A 13,463-nucleotide genomic window follows, 5' to 3' on the forward strand; every position below is an offset into this window, starting at 1 on the left:
TCTGCCCCACACAATAAAACACTTACCTTGGGGGGGCCACAGTCACACTCCTCGCCTTTGTCCATGTACAGGTTTCCACACCTCGGTCCCGCCACCAGCTGCTCAGGATCTGGGAGGTTGAAGAGACAGGGTCCAACACCCTGGAGGAGAGCCCTCACTAAATCAGCACGGCTGCAGCTGCTAAAGGCTTTCGGCAATTTCAATCTGAGCAAAACACCAGGAAAGAGGAAGAAGGTCAAAGCTTAAAGTGTGTATGGAAAGGTGCATACAACCACAGAAGTGTACAAGTGCAGAAAAAGGCCATTTGGTCCACTGTGTCTGCTCTGCACAATTCACCCCAGCCTTTTTGACACAACACATTTCATTTCAAAGAACCAGGTTATTCCATTTCAACACGTTCAGCGAACCTGCCTCGTTCACACTCTCAGAGTACATTCCAGACCCTAGCTATTGGAAGCACAAAAATGCATTTGCACAGATTGTTTTTTTTCTGCCTTCCTAACTAATTATTTTAATTCTGCTGCACTCATGCGCAGTGCTGCCACAGGCTGGGAACACAGTCACTCAGTGTCTACTTTGCCCAGCATGCTTCTGATTTTGAAAATGTCAATCAGATCATCAGATATAACAAAGTGTGGAGCTGGATGAACAAAGCAGGCCAAGCAGCACCAGAGGAGCAGGAAGGCTGATGTTTCGGGCCTAGACCCTTCTTCAGAAATGCATTTCCGTTACCCATGTTATCTCAGATTCTCCAGTATCTGAAGTTCCTATTATCTCTGAAACAATCAGATCATCACTCAGCTTTCTCCTCTCCAAGGGAAATCATCTTAATTGCTCTATCTATGCTCAGATATGGAAATCCTGAGCCTGTATGTGGCTGGCTGACTGGCTGCAACCCTCTTCCCCCACTGTGATTGGGCACTCCACCAGATTTCATACTGCCCAGCAACTCAAAACAGGCGACAGCCATTCACCAGTTCATTTCTCATGACAATGCCTTGACCAACCAGAGTCAGTGTGCCTGGTTTAATATTTAATTTAACTGTAGGTCATTAGCAGACACATTCCACATTGCACTCTCTTCCAAAGTCCATCCAGAGCTACTTGACAACAATTAGCATTCTCTTCTCTTCTGTCCAACAAATGCAAAGGGACCTGGGTATACTTGTGCATAAGTGACAAAAAGTTAGTTTGAGGGTAGAGGTAATTAAGAAGGCAAATGAAATATTGTCCTTCATTGCTAGAGGGTTTGAGTTTAAAAGCAGGGCAGTTATGTTGCGGCTGCATAAAGTGCTGGTGAGGCCACTCCTGGAGTACTATGTGCAGTTTTGGTCTCCTTACTTGAGAAGGAATGTGGTGGCACTGGAGAGGGTATTGAGGAGGTTCACTAGGTTGATTTTGGAGTTAGTAGATTTGGTTTACAAGGGGAGGCTGCGTAGACTGGGCTTGCAATTTAGAAGAACAAGGGGAGATTTTACGAAAACAAAATTTCTGAAGAAGGGTCTTGACCCGAAACGTCAGCTTTCCTGCTCCTCTGATGCTGCTTGGCCTGCTGAGTTCATCCAGCTCTACACCTTGTTATCTCAGATTCTCCAGCATCTGCTGTTCCTACTATCTCTCTAAAATTATGAAGGGATAAGATAAGATAGAAGCCGGGAGGTTGTTTCCACTCCTATGTCTTATGGTCTTAGGGAGGCCGGAATGTTGGATGCCTTCAAGGGAGAAATCGACAAATTCTTGATCTCAGAAGGAATCAAGGGCTATGGTGGGAGTGCAGGGAAGTGGAGTTGAAACACCCATCAGCCATGATTTAAATGGTGGAGTGGGCTTGATGGGCCGAATAGCCTTACTTCCACTCCTATGTCTTATGGTCTTATGGAAACTAGAGCAAGAGCTCATAGCCTCAAAACTTGGGGGACAGATTTAGGACTGAATTTCTGTCACCTGAAATCAGATCCCACCACCAAAAAGATGTTTCCCTTCTCACCCCTGACCACTTTCCACAGGGACCATTCATTTGGTGTCTTCCTCGTCAACTCTACACCCCCCACCAATTCTCCACCACACCCAGTACCTTTCCTTACAACCACAAGGGGTGCAAAACCTGCCCTCATACGCTCCCTCTCACCTCCACTGAAGGCCTTAAACAATCCTTCCAGTTCCGGCAGAGATTCACCTGCACTTAATCCAATCTTCTCTACTGCATCCGTTGCTCCTGATTTGGTCTCGTCTCTACTGGGGAGACCAAGTGCAGAGTCAGGGACCGCAAAGCTCCTGTACTCTGCCCACATCAACGAACCGACCTTCCGTTGCCATCTATTTTAAATTCCCCTCCCCCTGTCCATCCTTGGCCTCCTCCATTGTCAGAGTGAGGCCAAACATAAACTGGAGGAACACCACCTGATATTTCACCTTGGAAGCATATAGCCCAATGTGTTAGTATTGACTTCACCAGCTTCAAAATCCCTCCACCCCCAGCCTTATCCTTTGTCCAGCTCTCCCCACTCCTGACCTGATCTAACCTGTCCATCTTCTTACTCACCTATCTGCTCACCCTTCCCATGTACGAATCACAATAGCTCCTTACCTGCATCTATCAATCCCCATCTCTCTTATCCTTCCCGCAGCCCCACTCACATCTGTTTATTTATTTCTAGGTTCCCCTCCCCTTCAACAGTCGTGACAAAAGGTTTCGGCCTGAAACATTGACTTTCTGCTTCTCAGATGCTGTCTGACCTGCTGTGCTTTTCCATCCTCACAGTTATAGTCTAAAAACAATTGTTCCCAGTGAGCTGTTATCAGAGACTCAGTAAACTGGCCTAGCTAGAGGAGTGGCTCTGCTGACCAGTTCAAGACTAGGTGTGGATATCCTGCTGTCCAGCAGAATGGGATGAGACCTCTTAGCAAGATTTCAAATGAGTAATGAACCAGGAGCAGGTTTAATCTTCTTTCCAAGTGCCAGGAGAATAGGACAAGCTCTCAGGAGAGAAGCAGTGAGAGCAATGTCACTCACTTCTGTGAGACTCTGAAGTGAGGTGAAGGTTTTGCTGTTGTGAATATCCATCTCAATGATCAGACAAAGGGATTTTGGGACTAAAGGAGTGGACGGTGAACTGAACTGTTTGAATTGCACTGTCTGCTTTCTGAGCTACTCCTGCTTGGATGTGTTGTTCTTCAGTAGAATTTTTGCTAAAATTCAATTAAAAACAATTTAAACTTGTTTTAAGGAATGTCTGCAAATTAAGATTGTATTTTCACTCTTCCCTCAGCCCTGTGTTAATGACAGAGAGGTTGGTGCTTGGTGTTATAAAACACAGTGTGGGAGAGGAGATGAGGAAGAGAGAGAGGGAAGGAGGGAAAAAGAAAGGGAGGGAGAGAGAGTGGGAGGGAGGGAGCAAGGGAATAAACTAGAGCAAGAGCTCATAGCCTCAAAACTTGGGGGACAGATTTAGGACTGAGAGAGAAAGAGAGAGAAGGGGGAGCAGAGGGAGAGTTGTTGCAACATCAACCACAGCATGCTGTTCCTCACCCTAGAGCTTCTTCCATGATGCAGCCACCATCCACATCTGGGCAGTTACAGTGTCGATCTTCTGTGTCATGTGACATTCCCAGATTGTGTCCAATTTCATGGGCGAGTGTCGCAGCGAGAGCCAAGAAACTTGACCCTCTGTCCTGAAAGGAAAGGTACAGAAGGAATTTTCTGTGATCATATTCCAAGCTCAGCCCCCAACACCAAGAATGAACCATTGCATGGGCTGGTGAACCCTGACAAAGCCAGCTCACTAGTGTACATCCCCTCGCACATACTCTCACCAACAATGTGATGCCAACTGAAGCAGCAAGCAGTGGTGAAAAGATGGGATAACACAGTGTGGAGCTGGAGGGACATAACAGGCCAGGCAGCATCAGAGGTGCAAGAAAGCAGACATTTCGGGTTGAGACCCTTCTTCTTGAACCAAAACTTCAAACTTTTCTGTTCCACACTGTTATCTCAGGCTCCAGCATCAACAGTTTTTACTATTTCTGAGTGAAGAGAAGGGATTTTGGCCAAGCACAGCACTGTCTCACTCTTACATTGAGACACACATGGTCACAGAAATGCAATACAGAAGTTCAAGTTACAAAATAGTACTCATACTCTCAACTTTCATACTCCTCAACACACTTACATATACAAAAAGTTACACTCATATTTACACATACACATTAACACAGTGACACAGTCACGCACTCACACTGAAACAGTGATTTAGCCAGACTTAGAGTTACACTCATAGAACGTAGAAAAATACAGCGCAGAACAGACCCTTTGGCCCTCGATGTTGTGCCAACCTGTGAACTAATCTAAGTCCCTCCCCCTACACTATCCCATCATCATCCACATGCTTGTCCAAGAACTCTTTAAATGCCCCTAATGTGGCTGAGTTAACTACATTGGCAGGCAGGGCATTCCACACCCTTATCACTCTCTGAGTAAAGAAACTGCCTCTGACATCTGTCTTAAATCTATCACCCCTCAATTTGTAGCTATGCCCCCTTGTACAAGCTGAAGTCGACATCCTCGGAAAAAGAATCTCACTGTCCACCCTATCTAATCCTCTGATCATTCACGTACTGACAACAGGGAACAGGGGAGGCGATGGCCCAATAGCATTATTGCTGGACTGTTAATCCGGAGACCCAGATAATATTCTGGGGATCTGGGTTTGAATCCCACCATGGCAGATGGTGGAACTTGAGTTTAATAAAACATCTGGAATTAAGAATCGAATGATAACCATGATTTAATTGTCAGGAAAAACCCATCTGGTTCACTAATGTCCTCTATGGAAGGTTGGTAAAGGTGAGGTTTTTCTTTCTTTTTCTTTATCTCTGTTGGCAACTGAGAGCAGAGGGAGTGGAAGCGAGGACAGTTGCATGCTCCTCTTGTAGGATGTAGGAGGTAGGAGGTAAGGGTCAGTACTGATGTTGCCGCTGACTTCGCCTGCGAGTGGTGCACCCAACTCCAGCTCCTCAAAAATCGTGTAAGGAATTGGAGCTGGCTGAACTCGGATCATTCAGGAGGCTGAGGGGTTTACAGAGAGGAGTTATAAGGAGGTGGTCAAATATAAGTTACTGGATAAAGGTAGCTGGGTGACTGTCAGGAGAAGGAAAGGGAATAGAGAGACAGTGCAGGGATCCCCTGTTGCCGTTTCCCTCAATAATAAGTACACCGCTTTGGATACTGCTCCGGGGGAATGATCTACCAGGGGAAAGCCATAGCGGTCAGGTCCCTGGCATTGAACCTGGCTCTCTGGCTCAGAAGGGAATGGGGGAGAATAGGAGAGTGACAGTGACAGGAGATTCAATGGTTAGGGGAACAGACAGGAGATTCTGTGGGATCAAGCGAGACTCCCAGATGGTACGTTGCCTCCTGGGTGCGAGGGTCAGGGATGTCTTGGATCAAATCTATGGGATTCTCAAGGGGGAAAGTGACAGTCAGAAGTCATTGAACACATCGGTACCAATGACATAACTAGAAAAAAGGATGAGGATCTGAAAAGTGAATATAGGGAGTTAGGTTGGAAGCTAAAAGGCAGGGCAAGCAGAGTAGTAATCCCAGGATTACTACCAGTGCCATGGGCTAGTGAGGCTAGGAATAGACAGCGATTACAACTGAACACATGGCTATTCAGCTGGTGTAGTAGGAGGGAGGGCTTCACATATGTGGATCATTGGGATACCTCCTGTACAATAAAGATGGGTTGCTCCTGAACTGGAGGGGCAACAATACCCTGGGTGGATGTTTGCGAGAGCTTTTCAGGATTGTTTAAATTAGTTTGGCAGGGGGATGGGATCCGTAGCTGGTACACGGGCAGATACAGCATGCAGAGAGTCTATGAGGAAGGATAGGCAGTTGATAGGGCAAAGTTGCAGTCAGATGGGATGAAGTGTGTCTATTTTAAAGCAACAAGTGTCAAGAATAAGGATGAAGAACTTAAGAGCATGGATCAGGACTTGGAGCTATGATGTTGTGGCCATTATGGGGATTTGAATATCACAGTGGCAGGAACACCACCCCAACCAAAACTGCAACAGAGACACTGAGGAACAGATTGGGACACAGATTTTGGAAAGGTGCAAAAGTAAGAGGGTTGTTGTAATAGGTGACTTTAACTTCTCTAATATCGACTGGAACCTCCGAAGTGCGAATAATTTGGATAGAGCAGATTTTAGAACATAGAACATAGAACACTACAGTGCAGTACAGGTCCTTCGGCCCTCGATGTTGCACCGGCCTGTGAAACCAAACTGAAGCCCATCAAACTTACACTATTCCATTATCATCCATATGTTTATGGAATGAACATTTAACGTGGTGAGTCTACTACTGTTGCTGGCAGGGCATTCCATGCCCTCACTTCTCTCTGGGTAAAGAACTTACTTCTGTAATCTGTCCTATATCTATCACTCCTCAATGTAAAGCTATGTCCCCTTGTGCTAGCCATCTCCGTCCAAGGAAAAAGGCTCTTACTGTCCACCCTATCTCATCCTCTAATCATCTTGCATATCTCCATTAGGTCACCTCTTAACCTTCTTCTCTCTAATAAAAACAGCCTCAAGTCCCTCAGCCTTTACTGATAGGGCCTTCTCTCCATAACAGGCAACATCCTGGTAAATCTCCTCTGCACCCTTTCCAATGCTTCCACATCCTTCCTATAATGCAGTGACGAGAACAGTACGCAATACTCCAAGTGCGGCCGCACCAGAGTTTTGTACAGCTGCAACATGACCTCCTCGCTCCGAAACTCAATCCCTCTACCAATAAAACTTAATACACTGTACGCCTTCTTAACAATCCTATCAATCTGGGTGGCAACTTTCAGGGATCTATGCACATGGACACCGAGATCTCTCTACTCGTCCACACTACCAAGAATCTTACCATTGGCACAGTACTCTCTGTTCCTGTTACTCTTTCCAAAGTGAATCACCTCACACTTTTCCGCATTAAACTCCATTTGCCATCTCTCAGTCCATCTCTGCAGCTTATCTATGCCCCTCTGTAACCTGCAACATCCTTCCGCACTATCCACAACTCCACCAACTTTAGTGTCGTCTGGAAATTTATTAACCCATCCTTCTACGCCCTCATCCAGGAAATTTATTAAAATGACAAAACAGCAGTGGCCCCAAAACAGATTCTTGCAGTACACCACTAGTAACTGAACATCAGGATGAACATTTCCCATCAACCACCACCCTCTGCCTTCTTACAGCTGGCCAATTTTTGATCCAAACCGCTAAATCACCCTCAATCTCATGCCTCCACATTTTATTTTACAGTGGGGAACCTTATCAAGCGCTTTACTAAAATCCATATACACAACATCAACCGCTTTACCCTCATCCACCTGTTTGGTCACATAGAACATTACAGCACAGTACAGGCCCTTCGGCCCTCGATGTTGTGCCGACCTGTCATACCGATCTGAAGCCCATCTAACCTACACTATTCCATGTACGTCCATATGCTTATCCACCTTCTCAAAGAACTCAATAAGGTTTGTGAGGCACGACCTACCCTTGACAAAACCGTGTTGACTATCCCTAATCAAATTATTCCTTTCTAGGTGATTATAAATCCTATCTCTTATAATCCTTTCCAACACTTTACCCACAACTGAAGTAAGGCTCACTGGTCTATAATTACCAGGATTGTCCCTCCTCCCCTTCTTGAACAAGGGGACAACAGTTGCTATCCTTCAGTCTTCTGGCACTATTCCTGAGCACAATGACGACATAAAGATCAAAGCCAAAGGCTCTGCAATCTCTTCCCTAGCTTCCCAGAAATCCTAAGATACATACCTTTTGGCCCAGGGGACTTATCTATTTTCACACCTTCAAGAATTACTAACGCCTCCTCTTATGAACCTCAATCCCATTTAGTCTAATAGTCTGTATCTCAGTATTCTCCTCGACAAAACTTGTCTATTTCCTGTGTGAATACCGAAGAAAAATATTCATTTAGCGCCTCTCCTATCTCTTCAGACTCCACGCACAACTTCCTACTACTGTCCTTGACTGGTCCTAATCTCACTCTAATCATTCTTTTGTTCCTGACATACCTATAGAAAGCTTTAGGGTTTTCCTTGATCCTACCTGCAAAAGACTTCTCACGTCCTCTCCTGGCTCTTCTTAGCTCTCTTTAGGTCCTTCCTGGCTAACTTGTAATTCTCAAGCGCCCTAACTGAGCCTTCACTCCTCATCTTTACAGAAGCCTCCCTCTTCCTCTTCATTTTGTCAGGTTTGTCCAGGAATTTAGTAAGGCCCTTGACAAGGTCCTACATGGCAGGCTAGTCATGAAGGTTAGGATAGCACAGGACACAAGGAGAGCTAGCTACTTGGGTTCTGTGATAGGCCAACAAGAGGGGAGGCCATATTGGATTTGATGCTTGGCAACGAACCAGACCAGGTGTCAGCTCTCTCAGTGGGATAGCATTTCGGTGATAGCGATCACAACTCCCTGACCTTTGCTATAGTCATGGAGATGGATAGGAGGAGATGGTACGGAAAAGTATTTAATTAGGGGAGAGAGAATTACAATGCTATTAGGCAGGAACTGTGGAGCATAAATTGGGCACAAATGTTCTCAGGGAAATGCACAACAGAAATGTGCAGGTTATTTAGGGAACACTTGCTACGAGTGCTGGATCGATTTGTCCAACTGAGGCAAGGAACGGATGGTAAGGTGAAGAAACCTTGAATGATAAGACATGTGGAACATCAAGTCAAGAGGAAGAAGGAAGCTTGCTTGAAGTTGAGGAAGCAAGGATTGGGCAGGGATCTAGACGGTTATTAGGTGGCCAGGAAGGAACTGAAAAATGTACTTAGGAGAGCTAGAAGCGGGTATGGAAAAACCTTAGTGGGTAGGATTAAGGAAAATCCCAAAGTGTCCTGTACTTATGTGTGGAACAAGAGGCTGGCCAGAGTGAGGGCAGTGCCAATCAGGGATAGTGGAGAGAACTTGTGCCTGGGATCAGAGGAGGTCCTTAATGATTACTTTGCTTCAGTATTCACCAGTGACGGGGACCTTGATATTTGTGAGGGTGGCATGAAACAGGCGGATATGCTCAAACAGGTTGATGTCAGTAAGGAGAATGTGCTAGAAATTTTGAAAAACATGAGGACAGATAATTCCCCAAGCCAGACAGCATATACCCAGAGTTGCTACAGGAAGCGAGGGAAGACATTGCTGCCCCTTTAGCAATGGTCTTTGCGGACTGACTGTCCGCTGGAGTAGTACCAGATGATTGAAGGGTAGCAAACGTCATTCCCTTGCTCAAGGAATAGAGATAATCCTGGAAAACTACAGACCAGTCGGTCTTACTTCTGTGGTGGGCAAACTATTGGAGACGATTCTGAGAGCTAGCAGTTACGATTATTTGGAAAAGCACAGTTTGATTAGAAATAGTCAGCATGGCATTGAGAGGGGCAGGTCATGCCTCACAAGTCTTATTGAGGATGTGTCAAAACACATTGATGAAGCTGAAGCAGTAGATGTGGTGTATATGGAATTTAGCTGGGCATTTAATAATACTCCCAGTGGTAGGTTATTCAGAAAGTAAGGAGGCATGGGATTCAGGGAAATCTGGCTGTCTGGATACAAAACTGGCTGCCCAATAGAAGACAGAGTGTGGTACATAGATCACCGAACAATACAGCGCAGAACAGGCCCTTCGGCCCTCGATGTTGCATCAAGCTGTAACCTAATCTAAGCCCATCCCCCTATACTATCCCATCGTCATCCATATGTTTATCTAAGGACTGTTTAAATGCCGCTAATATGGCTGAGTTAACTACATTGGCAGGCAGGGCGTTCCATGTCCTCACCACTCTCTGGGACCTTCCTTATTTGTTATTTACATAAATGATTTGGATGTGAATGCACAATGCATGATTAGTAAGTTTGAGGATGACATAAAATTAGGAGGTATCACTGATCGTGAGGAAGGTTATCAAAAATTAAAAGGGATCTTGTTCAGATGGGGAAATGGCAAGTGTAATTCAATTCAGATAAGTGTGAAGTATTGCACTTTGGAAAGTCAAATCAAGGTAGGACTTACATGGTAAATAGTAAGGTCCTGAGGAGTGTTATGGAACAGAGGGACCAAAGAGTACAGGTACATTGTTGTTACAGGTGGGCAGGGTGGTGAAGAAGACATTTAGCATGCTGGCATTATTCAGTCAAGGCACAGAGTATAGGAGTTAAGACATTATGTTACAGTTGTACAAGTCATTAGTGAGGCTGTACTTAGAGTATTGTATACAGTTTTGGTCAGCCTGTTTCAGAAAAGACATAGTTAAACTGGAAAGTGTGCAAAGAAGATTTATGAGGATGGTGCCAGGACTAGTAGGCCTGAGCTACAGGGAGAGGTTGGCCAGAATAGGACTTTATTTCTTGGAATGTAAGAGAATGAGGGATGACCTTGCTGAGGTGTATAAAATCATGGGGGGTATAGACAGGATGAATGCGTATAGTCCTTTTCCCAGGGATAAGGGTGTGAAAACAAGATGGGATAGTTTTAAGGTGAGAGAGGGAAAAAATTTAAGAAGGATCTGAAGGCAACTGCCTCACGTAGAGAGTGGTGCAGATGTAGAATGGGGTGCCAGAGAAAGTGGTTGAGGCAGGTACAATAGCAACATTTTAAAAAAACATGTGGATAGGTACCTGGATTCCATCATCTGCAGTTTCTTTGTCTCTATTATTATCAGTGTTTACTGTGGAAATGGAGATGGAAGCTGGAGAACTTGGGAAAATAAATAGTGACATCTTGAAAAGTATCTGTAGTGCAGAGGAAATGGTGCTGGACATTTTAAAATGGACAAAAGTGGATAAATCACTGGGAGGTGAATGCGTGTATCCAAGAAATCGTGGTAGGCAGGGAAGCGATTGCTGGGACCCTTGCTGAGATATTTGTATCATCGATAGCAACAGGTGAGATGCCGGAAGACTGAATGTTGGCTGATATGACAGTATTCTTTCAGAATGATGGTAAGGAAAAGCCAGAGATCCATGGGCTGGTGAGCCTGACGTTGATGGGCAATAAAAACTGAAATAACTACGGATGTTGTAAATCAGGAACAGAAACAAAGTTGCCGGAAAAGCTCAGCAAGTCTGGCAGCATCTGTGATGGAAAAAACAGAGTTAACATTTCGAGTCTGGTGACCCTTACTCAAAATGATTCTTTGTTTTTGTATTTTTGATGGGCAAGTTGTTGGAGGGGAATAAAGAACAAACAACAAAGAAAATTACAGCACAGGAACAGGCCCTTCGGCCCTCCAAGCCTGCGCTGATCCAGATCCTATGTCTAAACCTGTCATCTATTTTCTAAGGGACTGTATACCTCTGCTCCCTGTCCATCCATGTACCTGTCCAGATACATCTTAAAAGATGTGTCTCCGTCTACCACCTCTGCTGGCAACGCGTTCCAGGCACCCACCACCCTCTGTGTAAAGAACTTTCCACGCATATCTCCCTTAAACTTTCCTCCTCTCACTTTGAACTCATGACCCCTAGTAATTGAGTCCCCAACTCTGGGAAAAACCTTCTTGCTATCCACGATAACAAAGTGTCAAGCTAGATGAACACAGCAGGCCAAGCAGCATCTCAGGAGCACAAAAGCTGACGTTTCGGGCCAAGACCCTTCATCAGAAGGGGAATGGGGAGAGGGTTCTGAAATAAATAAGGAGAGAGGGGGAGGCAGACCGAAGATGGATACAGGAGAAGATAGGTGGAGAGGAGAGTACAGGTGGGGAAGTGATAGGTCAGTCCGGGGAGGACGGACAGGTTAAGGAGGCGGGATGAGGTTAGTAGGTGGGAAATGGAGGTGCGGCAAGGGGTGGGAGGAGGGAATAGGTGAGAGGAGGAAGAGGTTAGGGAGGCGGGGGCGAGTTGGGCTGGTTTTAGGATGCAGTGGGGGGAGGGGACGAGCCGTCCCCACCACCCAAGACATTTTCCCATCCCCACCCTTGTCTGCCTTCCGGAGAGACCACTCTCTCCGTGACTCCTTTGTTTGCTCCGCACTCCCCTCGAACCCCACCACATCCGGCACCTACCCCTGCAACTGCAGGAAGTGCTACACTTGCACCCACACCTCCTCCCTCACCCCCATCCCAGGCACCAAGATGACTTTCCATATTAAGCAGATGTTCACCTGCACATCTGCCAATGTGGTATATTGTATCCACTGTACTGTTGTGGCTTTCTCCACACTGGGGAAACCAAGCGGAAGCTTGGGGACCGCTCTGCAGAACACCTCCGCTCGGTTCGCAATAAACAACTGCACCTCCCAGTCGTGAACAATTTTAACTCCCCCTCCTATTCCTTAGACGACATGTCCATCATGGGCCTCCTGCATGATGCCACCCGAAGGTTGCAGGAACAGCAACTCATATTCCGCTTGGGAACCCTGCAGCCCAATGGTAACAATGTGGATTTCACCAGCTTCAAAATCTCCCCGTCCCCCACCGCATCCCAAAACCAGCCCAGTTCGTCCCCTCCCCCCACTGCACCACACAACCAGCCCAGCTCGTCCCCTCCCCCCACTGCATCCCCAAACCAGCCCAGCTCGTCCCCGCCTCCCTAACCTGTTCTTCCTCTCACCTATCCCCTCCTCCCACCATAAATGTGAGGTGTTGCAATTTGGAAAGGCAAATCAAAGCAGAAAACTTAATGATAAGGTCCTGAGGACTGTTACGGATCAAAAACCTTGGATGAAGTTTCATAGTTCCTTGAAAGTGGAGTCACAGGTAGACAGGATAGTGAAGAAGGCATTTGACATGCTTGCCTGTGTCGATCAGTGCATTGAGTATAGGAATTAAGACGTTAAGTTGAGGCTGTACAGGACATTGGTTAGGCCCCTTTTGGAACACTGTGCAGTTCTGGTTTCACTGCTTTGGGACAGGGTGTTGTGAAACTTGAAAGGGTTCAGAAAAAAGTTACAAGACTGTTGCCAGGGTTGGAGGGTTTGAGCTACAGGTACAGGCTGAATAGGCTCGGGATACTTTCCTGGGGCATCAGACAACGAGGGGTGACTGTATAGAGGTTTGGATAGGGTGAAGAATCAAGGTCTTTTTCCCAAGGTAGGAGAGTCCAAAGCTAGATGGCATAGGTTTAAAGTGAGACGGGAAAGATTTAAAAGAGACAGAAGGGCAATATTTTCACAGAGGGTGGTATATACATGGAATGATCTGCGAGAGGAAATGATGTAGGTTGGTACAATGACAACATTTAAAATGCACCTGGATGGGTATATGGATATGAATGCTGGCAAGTGGGACTAGATTGCTTTAGGATATCTGGTCAGCATAGATGAGTTGGGCTAAATGGTTTGTTGCAATGCTGTACATATCTATGACTCTCACAGAAATTGTAGAGCTGCTATGGTGGGATGTGAACAATGTCCAAGAGTACAAACCTG

At 45.9% G+C, this 13,463-nt stretch overlaps 1 protein-coding gene across 7 annotated transcripts in view; it reads right to left on the bottom strand.

Moving 5' to 3' along the window:
* The window catches only part of LOC125467654 (disintegrin and metalloproteinase domain-containing protein 12-like), a 243,940-nt gene that overhangs the window by 116,968 nt on the left and 113,509 nt on the right, over positions 1-13,463 (bottom strand). For 6 of the 7 annotated variants that reach the window (XM_059650847.1, XM_059650849.1, XM_059650844.1 and 3 more), the window contains 2 exons: positions 3,530-3,672; positions 27-204 (listed from right to left, as the gene is read on the bottom strand). In XM_059650847.1, the coding sequence (XP_059506830.1) occupies positions 27-204; positions 3,530-3,672 (321 nt within the window). The remainder of the gene's footprint in view (positions 1-26; positions 205-3,529; positions 3,673-13,463) is intronic. The other variant, XM_059650852.1, reaches the window with a different exon arrangement.

This window comes from Stegostoma tigrinum, chromosome 1 (genome assembly GCF_030684315.1).
Source record: "Stegostoma tigrinum isolate sSteTig4 chromosome 1, sSteTig4.hap1, whole genome shotgun sequence".
Lineage (NCBI taxonomy): Eukaryota > Metazoa > Chordata > Chondrichthyes > Orectolobiformes > Stegostomatidae > Stegostoma > Stegostoma tigrinum.